The sequence below is a fragment of the Nyctibius grandis genome, chromosome 19, assembly GCF_013368605.1.
Source record: "Nyctibius grandis isolate bNycGra1 chromosome 19, bNycGra1.pri, whole genome shotgun sequence".
Classification (NCBI taxonomy): Eukaryota; Metazoa; Chordata; class Aves; order Nyctibiiformes; family Nyctibiidae; genus Nyctibius; species Nyctibius grandis.
The window spans coordinates 2,374,399-2,402,185 of NC_090676.1; the positions used below are offsets into that span (position 1 = coordinate 2,374,399).

General features: G+C 47.9%; 2 protein-coding genes across 2 annotated transcripts in view; both read right to left on the reverse strand.

The window, feature by feature from the left end:
* Positions 1-559, reverse strand: part of COL20A1 (collagen type XX alpha 1 chain) — a 44,736-nt gene extending 44,177 nt beyond the window's left edge. Inside the window, exon 1 of the mRNA XM_068416280.1 lies at positions 487-559. Coding sequence (XP_068272381.1) covers positions 487-559 — 73 coding nt within the window. The remainder of the gene's footprint in view (positions 1-486) is intronic.
* Positions 560-6,688: 6,129 nt separating this feature from the next.
* Positions 6,689-21,927, reverse strand: LOC137672232 (DEP domain-containing mTOR-interacting protein-like). The gene is made up of 9 exons (XM_068416330.1): positions 21,842-21,927; positions 15,296-15,474; positions 13,018-13,141; positions 11,386-11,564; positions 10,570-10,755; positions 10,068-10,208; positions 9,667-9,737; positions 8,096-8,200; positions 6,689-6,916 (listed from the first exon to the last, which is right to left on the reverse strand). The coding sequence occupies exons 1-9, from the start codon at positions 21,925-21,927 to the stop codon at positions 6,791-6,793; spliced, it is 1,197 nt and encodes a 398-aa protein (XP_068272431.1). The 3' UTR covers positions 6,689-6,790.
* Positions 21,928-27,787: the final 5,860 nt, after the last annotated feature.

A 27,787-nucleotide genomic window follows, 5' to 3' on the forward strand; every position in this document is an offset into this window, starting at 1 on the left:
TTATCCAGATGTTGCACCACATCACCATACACGTCCAAAGCAATAGCTTCAGAGTGCAGGACAGATGCAGTGACTCACAGAAGCAACACCACTTTTTCTCCTATTTCTCAGGCTCCATTTGCAGATCACATAAGCACCCTTCATTGCTTATACAGGCTGAAATGCATCCCTAGTGCAAGGGAGTGGCATGCTGAACTGCTGCCAGCGATGAGGACAGGCTTTGCAGGGTGGGGAGGGATCAGGATACTCTCCCCAAATGAGCCCCTTGATCTCCCATTGCTTTTCGTGTGTGGGACTGGGCTGTTTGGAGCTCCATCAACAGACACCAGAGCACAGCATCCCCCCTTAAATCCTGCCTGTGATTGGGAATGTCCCTCACATGTGGTGCCACTGCAAACAGGAAGGGCTCAGGCAAGGGGTGGTCTAACCCAGGTGACATCCAGACCATAGGGAATTGTCCCGAGCAAGGGCAGGTGGGCTCCTTACCTTGGCCCACTCGTCCCCAGACATGGCTCGCCACAGGCAGGCAGGCAAAAAAGAAACAAGTGTGAATCAGCATGGTGACCAGGACCTACGAGAAGGCAAACATCAGGAAGGAGAATTAAAAGTTACATTTCACCATGACAATACTCAGGTTTTTGGTAGTCCTCAGTTAAGGGACCACAAGCTGAGATCTACAGCTCTATGCATCACTGACAGCACTGATCGGGTGGATGGAGAAGCACATATGAATTTTCCTGCAATTCCTATATATTATTTTATATTCTTGGTCTTTTCAATACAGCTGTTCAATGCCTTGGACCAGTTACTAAACTGTGTTTATAAACCTGATGGGGAGTAGACTTTGACCTAATCCTTCTCTCAGCCTGCTTGGTCCTGGAGATGGGCACTGCCCTCTTGGTAGGACGATCTCAACAGCGGTACAATATGTGCTGGGTTCTGCTCTGATCATGGAAATAAGCAACACTGGACAGACATAGATTCCAGAACAACTTCGGGTTTAAATCATAGAGAAGTAATTAATTCCAATTATCATGACCACAATCTGTATAGGTACACAAACACACATGTCCCTACGACGCACACACTGATCATAAGAGGAAAAGCCTTTAGAGGAGCACTCTTTGGCAGACAAGCTCCTCACACCACAGATTTAATGACCCTGCAGTCGCTGTGATAAAGCAATTCTGCAGCAGGAGGGATACCACAGACCTCGCTGAGTTTATCTGCCAACAGTTTAGAAACAAGGGGTTTATTTCTTATTTTGCAGTGGAGCTCCCGAGAAGTTACATTCAGGACTTGTTGGGACAGTCTTGTTTTAACTTGTTCACCTGAACAAGGCTGCAAACATGCAGTTACAGACTTAACCATGGCAGAGGATCAGTTTGACTTAGAAGTAACCTCTACAGCATTGACAGAGCCAGCTGACCAAGGTCAGCCAGCCTCCAGCCCACGGACCTCGAGCACCTTGCGTTATCTTTGCTGGCCTGGAATTCAGTTTTATTCAGTTTGGGTCAGAAATGTTAGATCAGCATAAAACCACCATGACGGAAAGAGTGCCTCCCCCTTGTCTCAGCCTCAATATACCAGGTCTAAAACATAAGCTGTTGGCCTTTTGCAACGCATCATCGGCATCTGTCATTCTTGTGCTACACATTTCAGCCTTATCGCTTTTGGCAGAACCAGACCATACACAAGTCTCCTCCGCTGCCGTCTGCAGTGACATTTCACTTCTGTTCGTTTTGATGGACAGGTATTTAGAGGCTCCTGGCAAATGCCTGTTTCCCTTCAAATACGTCAGCTTTTTAGCGATTTCAGGGAAAAATAAATAAGCACGTGAGTGACCTAGCCCTGATCTCCTGGGGTTTAAATCCATTCTAAATTGTTGTAAGAATGAATGGAAAAATCTGCAAGTTGTAACAGGGAGATGTTAACCACCCTACTCAGTCTGTGAGGTTGGTTTTTTTTGATTGAAGATCAGGTTATACGGAACAACTGCAGTGTAACTGAAGCCCTGAGCCATGGGAAACACTTGGGTTTGTTTTTTTTTTTTTCCCAGCTAATAAAATGAAGTCATTGCTTATAAAAAACAGCAAACATTTTACAGGTGGGTTTCAGGAACCTGACTGTCACCTCAAGAAAAGCAAAGCCTGCTCTGGCTGCAGAGGTACAAGCGCCAAACACCAGCAAGCAGCCTGCATTTTGGAAAAGTTCCCTGAATCACAAGTACATTTGTGCCATTTTTGCAATGCCACCAAACTGCTCTTGATTTCCTTGCAACTTCCCTGTGGCTCTGCTGGCAAACGGGATGCCAAACTCTGGCAAAAGCACTGGATTGTGTATGATCTTTTCATATCATACATCCCATATGTTCAATGAGATCAATATTAACGCAGGTTGGATCCAGTAAGTCCCCAGGGTGTGGATCTTTACTGTGACAAAAGCAAGGAGCAGGGACTTCATCACTTCTTCCTAGCTGAGGCAAACTTACTGCTATTTTCCCTCTTCTCCAAGTTTCATTTTCCTCCCTCTAAAGCAGGAATAACAAATGCACCTGTTTGAAACGGCCGGAGGAGCTGCCTCGTCGCCACCCTGCAGAGCTCCCTCTCCGCAGGTTGCCTGCTGCACCCCAAGACCTCACTGGGTCTCCGTGGTCCCTTCCCACCCATTTCTGCCCTCGCTGGTGCCACCACCCAGCAAGGCTGAGCTGCGGACCCTGGGACGGAGGGGATCACAGTGACATTAGGCTGCTGGCGGGCAGGCAGCCTCCGGCATGACGATGCCTCTGTCCCTTTACTCGCCCAGAGAAGGAATTTGGAGACAGCAACACATGGAGCATGTGGCATTTCCAGGGCCTGGAAAAGGGGTGTGAGGGGACACAGCACTGCACGCTTGCCCCAGCTGTGTGCTCAGACTTGGAGGTTAAGGTGGTCAGAAATCCCCTTATTTGTACAGGACATTTTAAAAGTAGTCGCTTTAATTAAAGAAAAAAAAATTCCTGTGCTAAAAATCCCTGCCACATGTTTAAATCAGCACAACTAGAAGTGGGGATTTGGTACAGTGTGAATTATTTCCAGCCTCCACAGCCACAGTTTGGGGACATTTCCTCATCCCAGGGGGTATCACCGCCTCTGCACAGAAGTGCTGGCAGAAGCAGTGTCACCTCATGGCCCGCTCACTGCCGGGGACAGCCCTGCAGAAGAGACCAGCGACCTGCCCGAGGCAGCCAGCTGCAGGGGGTAAATCTGTCCCACACTCCCCGAGAGCTTTGCTGGTTAAAGGTCCTAAAACAGACTAAAAAAAAAATCACATTCATCAAAGTCTTTCTGTTCTCTCCTGGAAATATCCTGTATTTCAGTTCCACTATTGAACAAAAAGTCTCGATTATCCCAGCACCAGCCTCAAAAAAGTGAGGCATGAGTTTCACTTCTAAGCTGAGCCTTTGCAGCTCCCCACAGCTCAGGCAAGTTTAGTAACATCAGCTTGATGCAGACCCACATCTCCAGGTGGGAAAAACCCACCCAGACAACTGCTATCGCTAGCAAACCCTTCCAAGTACTGCCCTCACTGGCAGCAATTTCCCGCAGGTTTTATACTATTAACCACAAAATAGAAGGAAAAAACTCAAATAAAGTGCATTTCTCACAGCCATCACTCCAAAAGAATTGCTAAAGCAGTCCTGGCAATATTTAGACCTGACCTGCTGTGAATGTGAGTCTTGAAGCTACTTCACCACAAGAGGAGGAGACCGGTCACCCCTGTGCAGCACCGGCAGCGCTGCTCCAGATCCAAGTGTCCCTGAGAGCAAAGCCCTGCAGAAGTTCCCTGCTCTGTCAGTACCCACGCATACCCCAAAACAACACAGCCCCTCCTCGCCGTCCCTGCGAACCGAGCCCCAAAGGGGAACGAGCCACAGACCTCCATGGAGCGACGCGGCTTTCCCTGGAGTCAGCCGGGACGTGCGACGAATCCAGCTACATTCTTAGATGGTGGGAGAAGCAGCCCCGGCGCCTCGTCTGCTCCTCGGCGTGGTTAGAGATTTCAATCCCCAGACGTCAGGAGGGAGAAGGAAGGGGAGGGAGAGGGACAGCGATTCCCCCCCCTCCCTCTCACCATGCAGCTTGGCCCCTCCGTGCAGCTAGATAAAGCGTGCACGAAAAGCAAGAGCCTGCTTCTAGGAAAAACAGTGAACAGCTTTTAGTGGTTTTTTTGCTAACTAAATGCTAAATATGTGCCTAGGAAGCTGCACGGTGATTTCCTAGAGCGCAGCAACAAGTCGTGGCTCCCGCCCACTGTCAGGCTCCCAGGGATGAAGTCAGTCCAGCCCCATTCACATCCCATTAAATATATTTGAGAGCCCAGAATTTGCACCGGAGGCAAATTGCATTGCGTTTGTTTAAGGAAATTGAGCACATCTGTAAGTTTAGTAGGGCCAGAGACTGAATCATGAACTGGAGCTCAACGGTGCTGCAGCCTTCCCAGCTGTGGGATACAGCCCTGACATCCCCCGGCATGTGGTCCCCAGCCCCGGGAGCGCCTGGGAGAGCCGCCCAGCTCCACGCCAAAACTTTTTCAGAAAGATTTTGTCCTCGTTGCCAGGAACAGAACGACTGCCAGTGGCATTTCTCATTACAAATGGAGGCCAGGTTTTCAGCTGCATCTCTGGGTGCTGTCAGCATCAGTCTCCCATCGCAACTGAGCGAGCTGCGGGTGACTCGCAGTTCCTCTTCTGTAGGAACTCAGGCACCTTCGAAAGTGTCAACTCAGAAAAAAAAAATCATCATTTTAAAATATTTGTGCACACTAAAGAAACCTTTGGTAGTTTGTTGCCACTTTGCTTTATAATCTAGTAAGTATTTAAAAGCATCATAATATACAAGCCAAAGGATAACACCAAAAGAAATCAGTTAAATCTTGTTAAGACAAAACATGGAGCATTTGGTAGCTTGTGGAGAGAGAGTTGTCATTGCCCTACATGTAAATGCCACAAGTTACCTCTCCTGTAATTCCTACTGGATTTTAGCAGTTGCTCAGATTTGCTACAGTTTACCTTAAAACTAGTAGGAGGTGAGAAAGGAAAGAGCACAGATCTCCTGCACTCCACTTTCAGGGAATTCAGATCCAGAGCTAAAATTTTTCCTCTGTTTACATCAGAAAAATCTGAAGCTGCTTCCAGTGCTTACGTTCAGGTTGTTGCTTTCTGGTCTCCCTTTCCCAAGGTGCCCACAAAATTCTGTATTCTCCTCGCTTTGACTTTAGTTCAAGCCCAACACTCTGGATTAAAACTTGGGGCCACCAGAGATGCCCAAGCTCTCCCTGAACAGCAGCACAAACCAGAATTTAAAAAAGCAAAGAGGCAGATGGATGCTGCTTTGCATGTGCAGTGAATGGCCAGAAATAACAACTGTGAGTGTATTGACAAATGGCTTAAAAGATTGTCTGGTTTCACTTAGGGGCTGGAAAGACCCCAGTGGATTATCAGTGCAAACATCTTGCTTGGACCACGTTCCAGGAACGCTGCGCTCTGAACAGTCCTATTAGCTCTGCACCAGCGCCGGGGGAACACAGATCCCTTTATACCAAGGGAAAAAAAGGCAGCCAGCAGTAATGCAATACCTAATGTATAGCTGACACCAGATTTTCCAAGAAAGTCAGCTCCCACTTTAACACAAATCAAAATGACTATTTTTTTGGGTTGAGTTCTTTTTATAAGACTTGGTTGGTGGCCAAAAAGGCTGCACTGCGGGACCTGCCCTAAGCAGGAGTGCTGGGACTCATCCTGCTGTATGCACAGCTTTGCAGGCTGATCACAAGCAGGATGCTCTGTGAACTGGAAAGCAAGAAACCTCCCCAGTTTCTTGTCATTACCTGTTATTCGATATTTAGTTCATTTTCAGGGTAGTCTGTACGTGAATATTCCGCATTGCCTGCAAATGCACTCATCCTGGGAGCAGCAGGGCTCAGGGGCCCAGGTTTTGGCGGTTTCACTCATTTCTGTTCCCTCCCAGAGCTGAACTCAGACTACGGCACTTCCCTTACAGCAGACACTGTTTAGGGTCTCTCCTTTTCCCACTGCCTCCCATCACTGGGTTGGCAGCAGCCTGTGTTGTTTGGGACCTCTGCCTGGCTCCACACCGAGGTGAAGATGGTTAACGAATTTTTAAGCATTATTAGGGGGTGGGGGCACAAAAAGCACAATCATGGATGTCTCACTTTCAAGCAACTCAACTGGGAAGAGCAACCAGTCCTGGCTGTGGGCATGGCTAAGCCAAGAGAGTAGCAGGAGCCTCAGACTTTCTTTACAAGGAAGCGTATATCACTGTATTAATTTCCTTATTTTCTTGACAGAGTCGATGGCACGGCTCATCGGGCCATCTGGAGAGCACATTGTGTTCTCGGTAGACTGCACAGACAACTCAAGGCAGCTCAGACACACTCACTTGCTTGGTATCAAACTTCTTGCTGCTTACCAGCCTCTACCACTTGCCTTGCAGCTTGGCTGGGTGAGTGGCTTGTTCCAAGGCGTGGTTTCAGGATGTGCTGAACTCTCCCATTGGCATTAAAAAGGAGCTGCCAGAGCTTAGACCCTCTCAAGATCAGGTAGAGCCAAATATTTCAACACCATCAAAATCTGAGACTTGTCCATTACAATGTATTTATTTGAAAATATATTAAAATGCCTGGCTAACATTTCAGAGTGCAAGGTCAAGCTTGGTCCCTCCCCACAGTCCATCCTTGCTTAGTGGAGTGTCCTGCCTTTCCCAGCAGCGGTGGGATGAGGCTCCTTTGCTCATTCAATGGCTTCCATGACTTCCATCACGAGAGTTCGTGGCCCTGTCATGATGAGGCTGCTGATGGTCTGATAGTCCAGGTGCAAAACGTACATACCATTCACTGAGAAAACAAACTGGCACACCTGCAAGGAGAGGAAGGGCGGGTTACCTTCAGCCGATGTCTTCAGGGCAACTTCTGCCCATGACTGACTAAAGCCAGAGGCTGCAGTGCAAATAACTTCCTACAAAATCCTGCAAACTCTGAAGCGTTACCACTCCATAATCTCCACTAATAGTCATTGTGCTATGATCACTATATCATCAAAAAGGGACCAAAGGGATTTAGACTGTGAGCTAACATAGAAAAAAAAAAAAAAGACTCATTTATGCGCAGTGGTTCATTTCACAGATGGAAATGAGGCACAATATTAACATCTAGCAATTTGGTGGCAAATGAGATTAGGTAAGGAGAAATTAACTGGGCTCTTGAACAAATGAAACAAATTCATCCATCCCCTTCCAATCCTGCCTGAAGCAAACAAGGAGTCACACTCTGCCTCTGAAGACTCCCGTTATTTCAAATATCCACGTGACTTCAGACTTACATCAGCTTGTAGAAATTACTCCCTTGCTGCTGGGAAGGGAACTGTGAAACTCAACATTTCTTTCATTCAAGCCTAAAACTCTACACACAAAGCCCATACAGGCCTGGGTCTAAAAATGAGTTTCAAGATCTCAGTTCATTTCACCTGAGCTGGAAATGCTGGAAGTTACTTGATGAATCAAATCAAGGCATCAGTCTAAGGTTATTAAGCTTTCACATACATGGAAAATAGTTCCACACAGAACTACGTTGTTAATAGCAGGGAAACACAACACGTGTTACAACTCAGGAACTGCAAGAGCGGGTGATTCAGGATGAAGCTCTGCTCCTTCCCTGCTTCACTGGAGTTATGTACAGTTACTGGAGCTGAACTGGGAATTCTCTGCTTGCTTTTCAGCAGCTCAAACAGTTTTGACAGCTCCAAAGCCTACCACAGAGACACCTTAGTTTTGACAGTTGATTTTCCAGTGTTAGCTGCCTGCAGCCCCTCTGCTGCCCTGGCAAAGGGCAAATCCGCCGCCGTGGGCACAGTGCACTTTGCCTGCGGAGAGCATCCTTCCCTCCGCCCCTCCAGCACTGCCAGAGCTCCATGGGCCAACTCAATCGGACTGATCTCCACTGCAGGAGATGGGATTATCACAGAGGAAGTGCTCACCCTGAAAAGCTCAAACAGGACATACGCCCTGCCTCCTGTTAGATCACCACGAGTAAGGAATACCTTCATCCCTGCAGCAGCAGCAGGTCCTCCTGGGTCCACTGCCTGGATGTGGCAAGGTCTTCCTCCTCGGACCACAAACCCCCAGCCCACCGCATCCCCCACAATCTACAATCAGAACAAAAGGGTTTTAAAACAAAGGAATGGGCTGGATAGAGGAGATGCAACTGTTCCTAGTGAGATGGAGAGCTCTGCTCATGATCCTAATCTGTCATGGGTGGGAGAGAAAGAGCTGTGCACCAAGTGAGACGCAGAACCAGAGATGAATTGCTCTCTGCAAAGCTGCTTTGTGATTAATATTCCCTGCCAGCAAGTGCAGGAGAGTCAAGCACAGGCAGCATGAAGTTGAAGTGCAAGGCATGCACCAAGAGCGTGTTGGGAACGTTTCCAGAGCACGCACACGGTGCCTTTCCTTGGCACAGGAGAGCATTGCCAGGGTGGAAGTAGCCACTCTCTTAACTTTTCCCACTGATCTCAGTCTGTCAGAGCAGTTTGCAGTAACACTGTGGCCATCTGACGCGACTAAAAGAGAAAAGGAATTCCCAAAGGACTTTGCACATTACCCATATAAATAAATAACAGCAACTGCACAGCTAAGCAGGAGGAAATGAGCCATGAAAGGCCCGGGCTGGCAGAGTTGAAGGGCAGGGCAAGAGCATCCAGGAAGAGAATGAACAGCACATCTCATACACGCCACGCTAAGCACCAGCTTTATTTTTCTTGTTCCTTCCCACTAATTTCTACAGCACAGTTAACCTGGGAACCTGATCCACAGCTCTTCTGTAACCCCACTCGTGTCAAACCAGTACGGCAAGACAGAATCTCACGTTTCCTAAACTGGTCACTGTGAGATTCCCCCTTTCAAAGGCGGGCAGGAAAGGCCTGAGAAGTTTTACACAAAACTAAACAAACACAATAGGATCCTCAGGGCAGGAACTGTCTTGCAACGTTCACACCCAGGACCCACCAGCCCTGCCTTGACCGGTCCTACAGCTTTAGAAATACCTAGAAAAGCAAAAGCCCAGAACTCAGGTTGTCTGTGGCATCCTGGAGATTTTGCAGTGTGGTTATTTTGTCCATGAAAAAAGCCCAGCACAAGAAAGGGAAGGGCAGCCCTCAGATGCTCCCTGTTCAGTGCTGCTCCACCAGATCTTAATGGATCATATCAACGTATCTGATCCGCAGCAGGAACCTGAGAGGTGCATAAAGCTGTGCACAAAGCTCTGTGACACAGAGGATGAGCGTCGAAGTTTCAGCTGTCACAAGACTTACCGATTCTACAGTTTGCATAGAACTGGATAAAACATAAATGGGAGTCCTGTCCAGGAAACATCCTCTTTCCCGATCTACCCCTTTGATATACATTAAACTCAAGCAGAGGCTGTGCACATTTTCACCCACAAGAATATCTGAAGACATCACTGACGCTCACCAAGAAAGAGAGCCATGATGATGTGACATGCAATCAAAGTTCCAACACGGAGAGGTCAGAGCAGCAGCCAGAAAGCTATCAAAGAGCAGTCAGAGCACTCAGCACTGTTGGATTAGCAATACCATTCGCTATGGTCACTTACAGTTAAGGTTTTCTTGATGTAGGGGGCCCCAGGGGACAGGAGCTCTTCATTGGTGACGGGTCTCTTCAACACTAGAGAAGAAGGTGACAGATCCTATCAGAATCAAGGGTTTCATACAGTAAAGTGCATAACAAGGCAACCTGAGGATTACCATGGGCTGGAGAACAGATGTTAGAGCCAGTCACAGCTACTGCACACAGAAATCTCTGCATTCATCTCAGTGTTTTTCAAAAACACTTGCACAACTTTTCAAATCAAGACAAGGAGGTGAGGCTGACCCTCTCCTCTTGCAAGTCACCAAGCTGACAGTGGATGGGTTTGGACCTGAGGCTTGAGCTAGCCCGTGCCCTGAAGGACTAGATGTATCCTGTGCAATGCCAGGGCGATGCAGAAGCCCAGACCTGATTTGGGGTTGCACTCAGCCACGGGAGGGAATACCAACGTAGGAGTAGTGCTGAAGTAGGGGTTGGAGTTTCCAGCGAGGGAAGTGATGCTGCTCCTTCGAACTGCTGAGACAATTTTGATCTCCTTGTTGGTCTGGACTGGAAGAAGCAGAAATAACTATTACCCAAGCAAGGAACAGACTAGTTTAAAATAACAAACTTTCCCCACCAGCCTGATACACATGCACTGAAGATAGCATTTGAGCTTCAAAAGAATAAAACTAGCTTCAAAGAAAGATCAAGAGCTGAGTTGATGGCAAATTGAGTTATTTTCCTGGGGTGGGGAGCTGGGATAGAGACTGCCCCTGCGTCACCCCACAAACCAGTGGGATGGGTGGTCTCTTCATGGGATGCCTGGAGGAACACCCTGCACTTTGCTGAAGCAACAGCCTCAGCTCTGGGGTACTCTGGTAATGTAATCCTTGCTTTCGCACCCCTCCACAAACACATCTACAGTTACCAGAGAGAAAGCTGGTGTTGCCTGGGTCTGGGTTGAGCTTGCGAAGACAGAAGGGGCTGTCCGGGCTCTCGGAGAGGGTGCGAGAGGAGTTCTCATTGAGTAACTCTGTGAGACGACGCCTCCGTCGAAAGTTGATCCAGAATTGGTAGAGGTTGTCACTGTCAAAGAAGTGATGCCTGTTGGAGACTAGGAGAGAACAGGGGGGGAGGGAGAGGCTGAGGGGGGTGTGAAAAATATATAGCAAATATATTGAGGGACCCAAATGAATTGTTTTTAATGCCTCTGTGTCCTATTGCAGTTTTTCTGACTGTTTCAGAACGCTGCCTGCAGGGAAAGAGGAACAGCAGGGCCACCTCCCCAAGAGATGTCATCTCCCAGAGGTGCACCACCGAGTCATAGCCCTCTGTCACCTGCCCCTGTCCCAAGACACTCAGAGGACTCCCTACCTTCTGAATTGAAAGTTTAATTCCTGCAGATGGTTATGATCTCCAGCCAAGTGGAGCTGAACATCACATCCTCACAACCTAGCCCTCCAAACCCAGGGGTAGATCCCAGTCCTGCGGATGGAAGCTTTGAAGAACTGAAGAGCAATAGCTCAGATTTCAGCTCAAAGCCTTTGTGGGTGGTGGAAGATTACTCCGGTTTCAAAGGTCACCGGTTCCAAACATAGAACTAAAAGGCCCCATTGCCATCTCCAAGTGGGCACTTGACCAGCACTTGTTGAGTGACATGAATGGGGATTTGTTCTTAGCACAGCCTTGACAGCTACTCTCATCTCTTGCTTTCCATCCCGGCTCCAGCCGCCGCCTTGCTCACCGTGCTGAATGATCCCATGCTCCAGCAGCGCCCGGCCCAGCTCCACCGCTTCCTTTCGGTTCTCCGCTTCTCCCTCCTGAACGAGCCAGTCAATCATCTCGCAGCCCAGGAAAGTCCTCTGGTACTTCACCGAGTTCTCCTCTCTCACCTTCAGAATTGACCCTTCCACGCTCACCAGCCTGGCACAGAGGTGGGACAAGGCTCCCGTGACGCTGTACAGCCTTGCTGTCCCAAGCAGGAGCTGCAGCCAGCCGAAGCAAGGGCAAGAGAAGTGGGCAAAGCGTTACAGCCAAAGGATTGCTGCCTGGGAGCAGTGGGCAGGGAGGGAGAAACGCAGAGCTGCAGTCAGGCACCTTTGTAAATCTTCATCACAGTGGAGGAAGCAGCTTCATCAGCTGCGACCTCAGCTAAACACCGCAGGGAAAAGCCAAGCAAGCAACCAAACGCACGCAACAAACGGCAGATAGTCCAAATCGATGGAGAAGATGCGTTTCAGTAAAGACATATTCAGTTTGCAGCGTAGGTGAGAGCTAAATCCAGTGTCTCCACGAGAGGGTGCAGCAGCCTCGGCTGTGAGATGCGCTGGATGCTCTGCCCGGTCCCACGGCCACCACCGCGAGCAAAAGCGGAGTACAAGGGATGCATGTCTGCCCATCTGGTTGAAGGACCTCTCCCTCAGTGGCAGTTCGAGTCTGATTGCCAGGGTTTGAGGATGGAGAAGATGAGAAGAGGCTGTTAAAGGAAACGGGTCCAGAGGGTGGTCTGTGGTTGAACCCAGCTTAACAAAAGGACTCGTGAGATGTCTGGGATGATGGCTTGGGTTTAGAACTAGAAACCATCAACACAGAAAACCTAAACCCTTGGAGGTAGAAGTTTTCTTTACTATCTGAGAATTAGTTTTTCTACTACAAGTTTTGCAAGTAGGCTAAGGGAGGTGCAGGGATCCAGGCCCATGAGAGCCCTGAAGATCCTATACCCTGCTGATTTCAGTGGGACGTTAAGTCCTAATAGTGCTGGTGGAAGCAGCTCACTGGCGGAGGGCTGGGAACAGCCACCGGACATGGCCATCCTGGGAACACTCAAACTGCAGACTGGACCCTTGTGCTTCCCTGTACCAGATCCCAGAACCTGCACTTGGGTTGGAGCCCTTGAAAGCATCCCTGAATTCAGAGTACAGCTCCTGTCCCAGCCCCAGAGAGGCCAGTTGTCCTGCGGCTGTGACAGGGCTCAGGAAACAGCATTTCACATAATCACAGAATCACAGAATCAATCAGGTTGGAAGGGACCTCTGGGATCATCGAGTCCAACCATTGCCCTGACACCACCATGGCAACTAGACCAGGGCACTAAGTGCCATGTCCAGTCTTTTCTTAAACCCCTCCAGAGATGGTGACTCCACCACCTCCCTGGGCAGCCCCTTCCAATGGCTAATGACCCTTGCTGAGAAGAAAAACAAAAGAAGAAGATTTCCCAACGCTACAGCATAGGGCATGGAGAAGGAAGAGAAGCGCCAGCTGTAGCTGTAGAGCTACATGCTCTACAGAGCTGTAGAGCAGCAGCAAGTGCAGCCAGCAGACCACACCCCCACCGCCCCTTGCAGAGAGTTGTTTTGCAGGGGAAGGACTCACATACTTCTCATAAAGGCTCTGCCCTCTCATGAACACCTTCACGTCCTTAGTGAGAGGGAAGGTCCCGTCATCCTTGCGGAAGCGGTACAGCAGCTTGGCATCCTTGTAGTCCGGGTGCTCGTCGCAGACTGGAAGGAGTTCAGAGCAGGGATGTCAGTGCCGCGGGCGGCTGCCAGCCCGTAAGGGACAGACAGAGCTGCACACACTCAGCAGGGTGTTATCACCGGGTCAACAGCTATGGGGGCTGCGTGAAATGTCCTTCTCAACGCCCCTCACACCAGGGAGCAACCAGCATCCGAGCCTTCAGTCCCCGGATTAGGTGCTCACGGATGCCTGCAGCCCGTGCTGGTGGGAGAGGTGAGTCCACTGAGCAGACCTTGGGAAAGCTTTGAGTTTGAGTCTGCATTTTGATCCAGACATTAAAATGTTCATTAGAACAAAGTGGGATATTTTTTTTTAATTTAAATGTTGGTTTAAACTGGTTTAATTTAAATTTATGTTTAAACTAAAAGAAAACAAACAGAATTGTCTTAATCAGCTTTTTTTAGAGAGCTACTGCCACATGTAAGCAGACTTTGAGGAGAGGAGGAAAACCCCAACACTGCATCCAAAACCCCATTAAATCACCTGTCAAAAAGACCTATAATCTAAAACATATAATGACATCAAGTTTTCCACATCCTTTTGTGCCAACTCTGCCCTATTCATTCACATGGCAAACTGACCTCAAGAGAGGTTTTTTTCAAAGCTAGGTGCATACATCTGGAATAATCTAATGGATATGAAAAGCCTGAGCTTCATATTTACCTTGGGAATGAGCACACAGTCTGTAAATGCACAGTTGTTAAGTGCATGCAACATTTAGCAGGTAAATATTTGGGATACAGCTTTGAGATAAACTTGCCTGCAACAGATTCCTAGACTACAACTCAAAAAAAATCCCCCAAAATCACAGTCCAGCTCTCAAATCAGTCAGCTTGCCATTCTTCAGGTCCACCCATCTGAAGCAAGAAGGGGAAACTTCAGAGATAAAAAAAAAGAGTAAGAATATGCCCAGAAAACAAAGAAGATTAGCCAAAGGGGGGAAAATTCACAAGATACTTCTTGTGAAAATTTTAACACTCGTTCATTCTTCCAAGCAGACTGGCAAACCTTCATTCCCCTTTTGCTGAGGAGCAAAATGCTAAAAGCTGTCAGATTATCTCGAGTTCATCGCTCCTCCTGAGCGGTTCTCTTGGTGCAAAGTCAGGACGCTGAAGCCCAGGACTCACCAACCAAGCAGGCAGGTTGAGAAGGTGGTTGTTAAGAGGCAAAATTTCACCCTTTACAACTCCAAGGAGCAACGATTCAGATGTCATTGCAATGGGGAACTGAACATAAAACCTTACAGGACTGCGCCCATAGAAAACCAAAGCATTTTTTGCTATTTGAAGACCAATTTCAATGTGTTTCCAGCACATAATAGAATAATAACTCAAACCACATCAGACCATTAAGAGGCAGCACAGACAATGATCTTCATGAAATAATTATCATCTTCTGGATCCCAACAGAGAAGAGGGTAAACAGTTTAGACAGCCAATTGCAAAGCACTTAGCACAGTGCTGCGGTTAACAGGCAGCCCCATTTCCATAGGACTAACAAAAATTAATGGTCATAAGGGAAATTGGAAAGTCAACTTCTGTGTCCTGCCAGGAATTATCACAGAAGCGGGAGGGACGCATCCACGATAAGCAATCAAAACAGCACTGGTACCCAGTGCTGCACAGGTTTAATTAACTAATGGATTTATTTGAAACTGTTGGCTGGAGAGATGGAAAAATAATCAGGTTTAAGTGTTAATGGTTAACTGAGAACTCACTGCTTCAGCTTTATGCTTTTGTGATAAAGCACAGCAGCAGTTTACGTTTATTCAAGGCAGCTTAATGTAAAGGACATTAACCCCAGCAAGTAGCAGATGGCAACAGAGAGCGTTTGCATTGCAGTGGTCACAGGCAGCTATTTCAGATGCTGTTTTACCCATGCACAGCCCAAGTCCCTTTTCTGTGGGGCAGGGAACTGGCACATCCCCCAAAGCAATGCAGCTTCACACAGATCCAACCCCACACAGCCTCATGCCTGCCCATCATCTCCCAGCTTCTCCAGGAGCCCTCACCCATAGGAGGGTTGTGAACCAGGACCTGACCATGCTTCCATATCCTGGGCTGATGGTCACACGTGGTGACTGGATACACAGCCACCTCCCCAGAGAGACCTGGCAGGCAGCGGAGAAACCCACACACCATGATGGATGATGTAATGGTCCATCAGCTTCTGCATGAGGCGGATGCCCGTCTCTCGGTCCGGTGCTTCTTTGTGGTCAATCAGCCAGTCTGTGAGCTCCTTCGCCACGAAGCAGTTTGGGTACGTTCGGAGGTGGTAACGTCTGTCCTTAACGAGCTTCCCATCGTGGAGGCGAAGCCTAGAGAGAAAGGCAGCCATTGAGCACAGCTGGTGTTACAGGGGAATTTGGGTCTCATAGCCCAGCATCTGCCCAACCTGGAGAAACCACTGATGATTGGGGACTTCTGGCAAGCACCCAGTGACTTATAAATTCAACCAATCCTCTTGGCTTTGCAAGGCTGCGGCAGTCAATCCTAAGGAGCCTCCCTTCATCATCCCCTTTCTCCTCCTGTCACTACGCAGGTTACACAATTGCCTGCACCAGACTTAGTCTGAACCATACCATGTTTTTTCATTCTAAGCAAGCCTCTCAAAAATACACAGCAGCTAACTGGAGCTTGTGAAGAAGGTCCAAAACACAGGAAAAAAAATAACAGTGCATATAATTGTCATCTTGGCACAATTCTGTGTCTAGTTCTCCTTCCCCAGAACCATGAAAGCAGGAAGGTAGCTGCCCCCAGGACAAAGTCTTAGTCACAGCTCAGGGTGGGAGCAGCAATGGCAGCACCCGTTTCTTCTGCATGTAACTAAGAGGTGAGTGCCAGCTGGATGCCATGCACTGCCCACTAATCCATGTACCCACTACCCCACTGCAAGGGTGGAAAACAGTCTTGACATTTTCTGGTTCAGACTGGGATAGACCGAGACAGAGTTTACCAGAACAACAACCGTCCTATCCTGGAAACCCTGATGTTATGGCTAGTCTGTGACTTTGATGGAAAGATATATATGAGTGAAGGTTACTCAGGTGAGTAGGGCTTTGAGTTTTAAAAGGACCTTAACAACCGAGCAAGCCACAAGGCACAGACATCTTACATGTTCAAGCCAAAGCCAACCCAGCTTGGCAGGAGATCTGTCCAGGAGACAAACTCTTGCCCTGTAGTCATGACTGTTCCCAAAATACTAACCCTGGAAAATGCCCAGTGCATGCAGCAGACTCAGAGGGGAGATGTTTAATTAATATCTCCTCTCTAACTCCAGGATGTTCCTGGTTTCAAATTATTCAATTCACAGTTTTGCCCCAGGCCAGTATATTCTACAAAGGCATTAATCACTGCAGCCTTTCTTTATTTAATGCCTGACGTTCTTTTGCTCTTTTTGAAGAAGTTATGTGTACACCACATCATGTTGGACAACATTTTCAGGCACCATACGAGAAGTTTTAAATATCCTAAAAAACTATTAGATACTCATGGATTATCCTATATTGTAGGATTTACAAATATGAGGGTGTCAAAGGTCTTAAGATAAAAACTGTTGTTGAATTAAGATTTAGTAAGTGATTGATGGAAATAATGCTCAGGCTAACATGAGTCAAAATAACTCTATATATTTTCAGACCTCCAGGTAACTAAAAAACTAAACCAAAGATTCATGCAGAACCAGCTCCTGGTCTTGCCTTTGACTGACCTCCCTCAAATACTGAAGTCTATGTTCAGTGTTTTACTCTCTCTACCTGAAAGATTCATTCCCACAAGTGACCAGCAGTCATTCCTCATATGGATTTTACCTGAACAGAACAGTCCACCCTACAACAGACAGTTGCCTGCTATTTTTAGAGTTTTGGGCTTTTTCCTTTATTTCACAGTCTGCTCTAAACGCAATCAGACCCAGGCAGCAGCAACTGCAAAGAGAAAGGCTCCCTGCCCCGACATCCTCCGCCATGGGAGAAGACAAGCAGTCATTTTTTATACGCTTTCTTTCCTTAGTAATCAGCAAACGGGATGCCACTTTAGAGGCATGTTTGGTAGAGATAAGAGATGTTTAACCAAGAGTACCCTATTGCTATCAAGAGTCCGCAGGAGTCTATAAAGCCTATATATAAATATACACACACATACATACACTCACACACACGTATCTTTACCCACAATAACACCATATTATGATTATGATAGACCATAATCACACAAGGCCTGAATAGAAACTGGTGGGGAGAATATTGTTACCCCCTAGGTCTTTTTTTTATCACGTTTCAGAATACTGCAGAAAATACACAGATCTTGTGGGGTGGAAAAAAGAAAAGAAAAAAGATTTTCAGCAAACAATACTACTAAAACCTAGGATTTAAAAAAAAATAAAAATACACTTATGCTGAAACTATTCTAATGGGAACAATTGCTAGAATAAGAATTAAGTGGTATTTAAGTGCCATTAGAGCAGCAGCATCTTGGACCTTTTTTTTTTAAGCTTGTGACAAGTTTGCCCTTTTGCCCGCAGACTCACAGCAGCAGCTGATGCACAGCTTGAGTGTCCTTGTGGTCTTTTCACTTTCCCCTTGTTTACTGTTTCCCATCAACTACGAGGACACAAGTTCTGTCCTTCAGACACAGAAGGACGTAACACCAACTGCATCTTCTAACAGCTCAGCTGGGAGCCTCTATAAACCAGTCCCTGTGTGATGTTGCCAAAACAAAGCCAGTGAAACTATGAGTGGTTTATAATTGTGCTTCCAGATAAAAAAAATTTTTAGGAAGGATGTGTAATGCAATATTGTGAGTTTTCTAGATGCCAAAAGCTACACCATGTACATATTACTTTTGAAAAAGGAAGAAAAAAAAAAGCAAGCAGAATAATGCAAGGGTAAAGTGCTTGCTGGAACATGAGAATCGACTCTTATGAAACACTCCTCGCCTGGCAGTCGGTGTGCTGCTTCCACATGCATTTGCTGTGGGTAGGCTGCGTTGGGTAACCAAATTGTTTCTTTGTCAAGGTCACTACAAAAACATCATTATTCATCCTGTGTAACCTTGTCGAAATGCAGATCTGCAGCAGTGTAAATAGAATAGGAAAAAACACAAAACAAAACACAAACCTCTAGGGAATCAAGAATTTAAGTCACTTTAGCTGTTACGAACTGACTTCCCTGCTCCTCTGGTGGGCCAGCGCTTTCCCAGCGGCAATACGTAGGAGAGGTTCAGGTTAGACATTGGGAAGCATTTCTTCTCAGCAAGGGTCATTAGCCATTGGAAGGGGCTGCCCAGGGAGGTGGTGGAGTCACCATCTCTGGAGGGGTTTAAGAAAAGACTGGACATGGCACTTAGTGCCCTGGTCTAGTTGCCATGGTGGTGTCAGGGCAATGGTTGGACTCGATGATCCCAGAGATCTCTGCCAACCTGATTGATTCTGTGAATATGGGTGTCCTCTGCTGGAGAGCAACCCAAGGAGCTCCGCTCTGAATTACTTCTGTGTGTTCACATTTCACGCGATTTCAGAACCGAGAGTCTAAATCAGGGGCTCCCGCTGAAGCAAAGGACTTTCTTGTATTGGAAAAGCTGCTGCTTTTACTGTGTCGTAGCTGCACAGCCAGAGCAACCCCTAAAGCGATAGCTGTTCTGCACCAAGAACTCACACATGCCTGCGTCTCCCTGGGGTGCTCTCCATCACCTCCTACCCATGTACACAGATGTTGAGCATCTCAAATGCCAAGGTGGAGCTTTCAAGGATATTAACTCCAGTTCCCATTCCCACAGCAGTGAAGTACAAGTGAATGGCCCTGGAGAGATACGTCATCCAAATGATCTTTTCTGTTCCTATCTTTACAGAAAAAAAAATTAAAAAGCCAACAACAAAACAAACAAACAAAAAAAAAAACACCAAAAAAAACCCACCACGCAACCAACCAAAAAACTAAGAGCTCAGTAAAAGGCAGCAACAGCCTTAACAGCATATCTGCAAAATAGCTGCTGGAGAGGCACATTCAGGCAAAACAACCACTGCGAATGGGCTCAGCAAAACCCAGTTTGCTGCAATCCCAGTCTGCAAAAGCACCAGTACATTCTGGGGGAGAGGGGAGAGCTTTGCACACCTACAGCAGCCCGAAGTGGTACAGAGATGTTTTATTTCCCTGCTTGTATTTAAATGTATGTATAGAAAAATGGGACTTAGATCTCAAAAAGAAATCCTGGCAAGCACAAGCCGACTTCCCAGTCCTCACTTTCACCAGTGCTGAAAAATTAATAATGGGCTTTTTAAGGTCATTCTGGTCATGTAGTCTCCTCTTCTGAATAACACTTACATGGTGCCCACCACGTCGAGCAGTGTCCCATGATTCCTCCAGGAAGACATCCCCACCTCAAGAGATCCAAGTTCAACAGAGAACCACCAAACCTCCTGTGGACCCAAGATTTTTGGCCAGGAATACAAGTTTTGGCATGTTCAGCTACACACCTTTAAGTGAGCCCGATTTCCAGAGCATCCAAGTATGAGCACTTGATTTAACAGTGTCTCAACTTGAGTATCCAAATAAAACACTCAGCACCTTTGATCATTTTGGACAGTGGCTGAAATCACAATTTTGTTCTTTATAGGAGAAAACCTTGTTTCTCCTCTCACTTTTTCTGCCCAAGACATAAATTTACCAAGTACGTTTTACATTTAAGAGCGATTAATGCAGCTTAACTGAGTTATTAGGGAACGGCTGGCTCACCTGACCGTGAGGAATACCCAGAAGAGAGTGCACAAGGACTTGTCTATACTTGAGAAATTCAGATTAGAGCAGGGTGTGGATTCAAATCGCAGCAGCTCTTCCAGGATATCTCTGTGCAGATAAGCCATTTGTTGCAATTAGAAATGACTAATTGGGCCTCTCTGACAGAATGCCACCCAGGAACACACAACATCCAGTAAACACTAGTGTGCTTTTTATGCAAGTTTATGTGTCTGAAACAGAGACTGACAGCAGGAGATGTGAGGAAGGAGTCTGAGATAGCAGCCGTGTCAAGCCCAAGACTAAGATATCAGTGGAAATTATCTTTATTTTTTTTGATGGAGAGAGACTCAAGACCCAAAACTCCTCTTCCATGGCCTAGAAAGCAGCATCCCTGCTGTGAAGCGAAGGGGCCCTGGCGGACAGACGGCCCGAAGCACAGTGGTCGGGCTCCCTCGGTTCCGTTAGCATCTGTTTTGGTCCCGGCCGTCCCCACGAAGCATTCCCTCACCCCTCGCTTGTGCAGCTATTTCTGGCTGGGAAACACATCCTGACACTGAACAGACTCATCCCTCCGGCCAAACCAAACTCAGAGGGATTTGCAAACTTTCTGGGAAGCCAAAGAACTGTAAAGATGGAGCAAAGGTTTGTTTGGTTAAATATGACAGCAAGGAGGCAGGGCAGGAAGCGGGGAACAGGGAAAAACAAATGTTTGAGGTTTGATGTAGATACAACAGCGTTATTCGCTGACTGAGGCTTACAGAGCCAGGGCACGCCAGGAGGCTCCTTTACATGCTGCTTTACTCCTTACCTGGGAGAGAGCAGGGGAGGACAACGCAGACATTTAGTCCTGCCCCATCTGCTGTTGCCCGAGGCATCATCCAGCCTCTCTGCCTCAGTTTCCCCACTGCTACCTATCTGACACGCAGTCCTTGGGAGGACTGACGTCACTAACTCCTTACCCACCAGGCTGTCAGATCTCCCAAGCACAAGAGACACTCGAGCACTCGCCGTGCCCTGCTCTGCATCACTCCATTCTCCTTTCAGCCAGACGAGGAGATAATAAAGCTAAGGGTAACACGACTCACTGAGAATGGACAACAGAGCGACACAGAGCTCATTTTAGGAATCTGATGCTAGCAAACTTGAGCTGTGGGCTCTACATTATTCAATGATATATTTCCTTTTTTCCACCCACATATCAAAACAAAACAGAAAGGGTCCAGATACAAACAAGTAAACTCTGCTAAAGAGCTAGAAAAGCCTACAGCCGCATGCTGAGATGAAAGGAGGGGTGGGTGCTGACCCCAGATACACAAGAACACGTTTTCTCAGCCACACAAGTTTTCTTGCATAGGAGAAAACTATTCTATGCATATTTCTGTCTTCATAAGAAAAAAAAAAAAAACACCCCAGAAGTTGCTCAAGCACTGGGACTACAAACCAGTTGAAGTTCCCAAAAGTGACTTTCAAAAGAGGGAAGATCCTACACGCTGCTGTGAAAAACAATTCGGGTGCGTGGCACCCATGGGACAACCTCCCAAATCACCCCCCAAAGTCCGAACGCTGCCCCCAGCCAGCCATGGACCAGGGACCTTGGGGAGGCTGCTCAGCGTCACCACGGCAGGCTCTGGGTTTAGGGAGGATACAAAGGGATTAAAAAAAAACCTGTTGCCATCTAAACCCACCTGCCAGTCCCCTGGCACCTGGAGGTGGAGGGCAGGAGATGCCCAGGGAGGAGCAGCAGGACAAGGTAATACAGGAAAGGACCTGGTTCACCACTGGTTTGGTGGGTGCAGGAAGGGTCAGCAGATACTGGGGAGGGGGAGACACAAGCACCTGGGGGGAAAAGCATTTGCTCAAGGATAAAGCTTTGAGCCTCCTGCTAACGGGTACAGCACAGAGCCCCCGGACACAGCCCTGCCCCAACCTGGAGAAGGGCCCCAGCACCTCGTACCTCAGTTGCTCTCCAGCAATCATCACCTCAGCCCTGTAGTGCTGCTCCATGGCTTTCTTCTTGAGGCTGGTGCTCAGGATCTCCATGCCGGGCGCAGCGGCCCCGCACACCCCATGGGGGGAGAAGATGCTCGCCCCAGCGCTGTCCCTGCCCGGCTGGCGAGGTGCAGGTGGGCAGCCTGGAGGTGCTGGCTCCAGCTCCCCGCCTCTCCTTCCCTCTCCGTAGGCTCCGGAGGAGGAGCCTGGTGCAATGTGATCCTGGCTTTGCTGCTGGCTCACCCGCTCAGCCCCAGCCAGGCTCCAGCTGGGAGCCGGGGAGGTGGCAGCTCCGCTTCCCAGGAGCTGGGGACAGTGTCCTCTCTGCTCGCTGTGTGTAGGTGACTCCAGCAGGCTCCAGGCACGCACAGGCTGGAGGATGAGTGGTTTGATTAGCAATAAGGTGGACAAAGCACCTCCTTCCTTATGCCGTAACTTCCCTATGAAGGGTTCAAGATGTGCCATTCCCCAGTGCACAGCCTCAGGGTGGGTGGCTTGTCCCCAGCCTCTCCCCTAAGGGCTTTCTGCCTCTGCCCAGAGCGGGTTGAGCCAACACTTGCTAAAAAGTGGGCTCAGAGCAGCTTGAGCCCTTCCTCATTGCAGCAGCCATCACAGAGGGTGGATGGGGAAGCACGGGCTGTAATTAGCAAGAGCTGGCACTGATGAGTCTGGGACTGCGCTGGTGCAGAGCTGTTCGCCTCTATGGTGCTACTGGCTACAGCCTTTAAAATCACCTCCAGACACTGATACCTGCCGCAGCTACTACCAGTCATTTCCATTATTTGAGCTAGTTTCTGCAGGCCAGAGCTGACCTGAGAGTGTTCAGCAAAGAAATAGGCAGAGGAACTGGGATGCGGAGGTGGTTAATTACATCCATCATTACCATCGGATACACGTGCAATTATATTTCCATTAGTTAAAGTAGGAGTGAAAAATACTGTCTGGCACAGAGGAACAAACCTCAGAAACAAAGGAGGGGGGAAACCTACCAAAAGAGAATGTGGAGAAGATGGGGGTGAGGGAAGGGAAGGAAATTGTATCAGCTAAGGAGATCCTGCTTCAATCTGAAGCCTAATAAAGCAGCAGTAAGCTCAATGCTGTCTTTGACTAGATCATCTTTAGCAGCAATTCATCAGCCAGCAGCTAGTTAGCCAATAACCCCATCAGACCCTTCCAGGCTGACATTCCCCCTGCGCCACAATATCGCTAAATCAAACAAGCTCAGGTCAGCATTTCAAGCAGTGTAGGATGCAGCGGCCAGGCCCAAGGTCCAAAATCAAAGGCAGACCTGTGTGCCTCCTGCCCCGGAGCAGCAGCGGGCTGGCACGTGGGACCACGCAGCCTTGGCTCTCCCGAACGAGCTCAGTGTCCTAAAACACCCCTCGCTGCCTGTGGTGTTGGGACGGCAGGCGAACAGGGGAGGACCAGCTTTTACAGACCGTCTGCCATCCTGGCTAAGCTGGCCCTGGGCTGTCTGTGCCTCAGCGGCTTCCTTACCTTCTGTGACCTCTCTCCCAAAAGCAAATCATTGAAACACTTTTGTCACCAAGTCCTAAGAAGTGAGATTTTAGATGGTGATAGCTGGACTCCTTGATTCCTAAGAGGTGGATGCTGGAACATTTCAGAAGGGAAAACAGATGTCTTAGAAGCTCTTCAGAGTCCAAGCTGGGGTGCAGAGCCCAGCAACACCCAGCTGGCGATACAGTCACTGACAAATACTGCTAAGTACTGCCAAGTCAGGAGGAGGTTTTCATACCATCCCTCGAGAGACCCAGCTCTTGTGTCTGCTGTTCTGTAGGCACCAAGGCACATCTCTACAAGGGCTAAGTACATGCCACACAGCTCCATCCTCAGGGTGCAGTTTGCAGAATCCTTTTGCTGAAGCTGCAGGTGCTGTTGATCTCCCGTCTGGCAGCCACTTTCTCCCTGCTTGGATGGCCGTGAACTTGGTTGGCTTCATCTGACAACCTCTAGGCTTTCTGCCCCATAAAGGAGCCCTACATCAGGCTTTCACCAATTTGCACAGGTTGCTCCACCATGTCTTTATCCTTTCTGTTGATCAGGAGGCAAGTGCATCCCCACAGAGGGTACCATTGTCCACCTGGATAGAACAGGCACCTGACACCACGAGAGACATCAGTACCCCTGTGCAAGTGTTCAGGGAGTGCATTGCCCATCTCCATATAGCCAAGTACAAAGCACAGTCTGAGCAGAGGGAGATAAGGTGGGAGATGTTTCTGCACAGGCAGAGGTGGGGCCCAAGCAAGAAGGAAGAAGCGACACAGGATAAAGGCACCCCTGGAGCTGGAGACACGCTGGTCTTCCTCTGGCCAGCATCACCACCGGCTCTCTGCTGATGGAGGTGTAGCTCGGGGGGCTGAACAAATCTCAGTCTCATGCTCCCATCCAAGTCAAACAGCTGCTGCAGCCCAGCTGTGTGGAGAGCAGCAGCAATGAACTGCACCAACAAGGCTCCTTCTATTCAGGCTCTCCAGGAGCACACTCTCTCCTGTGTCCCGCTGATCACGCCATGCCGTAAATGCAGGGAAACAGGCTCCCCTTGTGCGCACGGGCAGGCTCAGCTAAAGCAGAGGGATGTAAGGTTACTGCCACCTCATTACCAGCATGAACGGGCTGGGAGGATTCGCCTGCTGCTCTGGCCGGTCCCAGGACCGTGTCCTCTCACTGCAGCGGTGCACAAGAGACCAGGGGTTCCCTCTGCTTTCTTTCTGAGTCTAGTACTCTTCAACTAGGGAGAAACTGCTGCTGTTTTATTCATTGGATATTAAACCTATTCCTAACAAACAAAAAAAAGAATGAGAGAGACTATTTCAAGTGAAGCTCCAACCCTGAGAGTGAATATTTTGCTTTTATAGGAACAGGGCAAAGGATTTAAGCTCTTGTCAGCTTCTTTCATGAGAAACACAGGAGGAAAAAAGCTTATTGCTTCCATATACAGCCTTGTAAAATGTACCCTTTAAATTAGACATTATGTTTCTACTTAAGCCACAAAAACAAGGAAAAGAATCTTCTAAAAATACATTATCTCCCCTTCTCAAGCCCTGAGAGTACTCAGTCAAGAGAGCAGAGGGAGGGCACGGCAGCCAGAGATACCCAGGTCTGCTGGGGATGGTGGAGCCGCACTCAGGAAGCTGCCTGCGGGGATGACAGGAGATAGATGGACTAAAACTTCTCATGAGAGAACAGAGGACTGCTGTAAAATTACTACTGTTATAGAGAAGGTGGCTATGTAGTTGTTCTCCCAACAGGGACCAGGACCAAACTCATTAAATAAGTCAGCAGGCTTGAGACAAACTATAGGATTTTTTCCCCTTCAGCAGCATAAAATGAAATTGTGCAATTTATCACCAGTGGATATTAAGCCTCAAAATCTAAATGGATTAAAAAAAGGGATTAGATAAATTAATGCGGGGCAGGTCTTGGTATTGAACATGGTGATCCAGATGCTTACTCCTGTCTTCATTGCTGGAAGATGCAAGAATGTGTTAGGGGAGAGGTTACTCACCATTTCTTGTCCTCTTTCCCTGGTATCTGCTACTGGTCCACACCAGAGCAAGGATCCAGACCTGGAGGAACTTTTGCTCTCCATCGGCACAGCGGTATGAATGTCACAGCCTTGGCATTTAGGGGGAAGAGCACCTCAGCAATCCAGGAGAAAAGGGATGTCAAACCAAAGCCAGGCGTGCCCCACGCTCACCACACCGAGCTCTTCTTTGACCTCAGGAGTGTCCTTCACAGGTTTGACACCTTTCCCCTACAGCATTTCATGTCACTGAAGGGAACACACACCGAGCAAGCTGCTGTTAACTCCATCCAGGAGTTAACATGACAGCATTTCAGGGCTGGGAAAAACAATCCCTAGATATGTCTCCCCCACTCCCCCTACATGCAGGGATTAATTAGATTTAATTAGTTATCAGCTAGATCTACAGATGAAAGGTGCTATTCATAGTGTGGCATTGGAGTCCAAGGCTACAACAAACACACACACAGCACTGAAGGGTCACTTCGTCTAGGTCTCCTCTCCAGAGGAACTGTAACATCTGAATTTTTCTGTTTCAATAGATTAGTGAGTAGTTTGACTCTAAGTGTTTAGAAAAGATAGAGGCACCTCTGGGTACAGCCAGGTATCTTGGTTTTCAGCTCCCAACATTGTTAAATATAAAGTAGAAGTTTTAGCACCCGCTATTTTTTTATTTTATTTTATTTTTTCCCAAGCAGGGCTGAGGAAAAGACAGAAGGGAATTAGATGAGTTTATTTTTAAATTATAAATGCACAAGTTGTCAAAAGATAAAAAACTCTTTGTAAACCATTCCTTTTCTGCAGCAGTAAGCCAGAAGCGAGCACAGAGGACACCAGGAGCTGTCACAGTCCTCCTTGCCAACGACTGCAACGCCTGCCTCAGCCCTTTGCCTAAATTTTGTCCTCCCCACGGCAGCCCAGGCTCTGCATTTCAAGGAGGCACGCAGAGAGCTGCAGAAGTCCCCTGTGCAGGGCAGGAGAGCCTGGCAGCACACTGAGATTCAGATTTTTTCCTGCTCTCAGCAGGCGCATACGATGCCAGCACTCTGCAGCTGGCAATCAGCCATCACTTCTTGCTGCACACACCGACTTTGAGTCGGCTTAGGGAGTTCACAGCCAACATCAACACAATAAAATCCCTGATTTTGCAGGGCCAGAGTTTCCTCTGAGCAAGACAGACCGCCCCACGCCAGCTGACAGCGAGCTGTTCTTGCCAGAGACCGTTTTCCCCGGGGACAATTCCTTGTCCCCAGCAAGGTGTGTTCACCTGGGCTGGAGCCCGGCCAGCTGGGCTGGGCAGCAGAGAGCACAGCATTGTTTGGGAGCCAGGCTCGCCCTGCTGCCTTCAGAAAAGAAGTTTATATTTGGCTGCAAAGCTCACAATCCACCCCTGGGGCTATTTGCAGCTTAACTCGTTGATGTCGGTGCCACAACAAATTCTGGAGGCCACCTCACAGCCAACACCTCAATAGAAAACCAGTTAAAATAGCAGGTCAGGAATACTGGGGGCATCTCGCATGATGATCTCTCTGGTTGCTCTGCTCCAGGGAAATATGTAGCACCACAGAGACCCCTTCATTTCTGTGTTGGAAGCTGACAATGAGAGTGGACAGCAGAGTCCTTAGAGCCCGAGAAGTTTGGGAAGATTTATTACCTTCTACCGGCAGAAAATGAGCACATTATTCAGCAATTTCTCATTAGTTATAAATCTAAGCTGGAGCTCTCATGTCATTCAGTGACCTTCATTTTGTTCCAGAAAATAAATTTGGATGTTAGAGCAATATATATTGCTTCTTTCCACAGGAAAAAAAGGACTGCTAACCCCGAGCAATCAAATGTATATCAAAATAATCTGGCTGGCTTCAAAATAGCAAATATGGGGATCTCTGTTTCCCTTAAAATTTTAAATAATTACAGCTCAGTCATGGTTCTCCAAAACTACAGAGAATAGAACTTTAGCTTGCAACAAACAAACAAAAAACCCAAAACCCTGAAAAATTAAATTCTCCCACAACTGCACTGCTTCAGGACCTGTAGCTTTAATGAAAACATCACCAAATATTTACCTTCATAATGAAGTAATAAAAGTTTTCATTGGAAAGAAAACCAAAGAACAACAACAAAAAAACCCCACTTATGCAACATGACATGGAACCTGCAGCACCTTCACTTCCCCATTCCTCAACAGCTATTAGAAGAAACATGAAAAACTCTCCGTAGTCCTTAACTTTCAGCCTCCCGTAGCAGCGCTCGGGTGTGAGGGTCTGAAGCAGGCCAGATGAGTTTAATTCCCTGCGTTCACCCCTAAGGGTGAGGCTCTTCAACGTGTTTTTTAAGATCAAAGCCAGGAGTTGCAGACCACTCTGA

What these genes read in the sequence shown, in the direction of transcription:
- LOC137672232 (XM_068416330.1), bottom strand. Translation starts at nt 21,927, where the DNA reads ATGGAGATCCTGAGCACCAGCCTCAAGAAGAAAGCCATGGAGCAGCAC. An exon ending in ATTGCTGGAGAGCAACTGAG is followed by an intron (nt 15,475 to 21,841) that starts GTACGAGGTGCT and finishes CTTTCTCTCTAG; the next exon opens with GCTTCGCCTCCACGATGGGA. An exon ending in ACATCAAGAAAACCTTAACT is followed by an intron (nt 8,201 to 9,666) that starts GTAAGTGACCAT and finishes TTCTGATTGTAG; the next exon opens with ATTGTGGGGGATGCGGTGGG.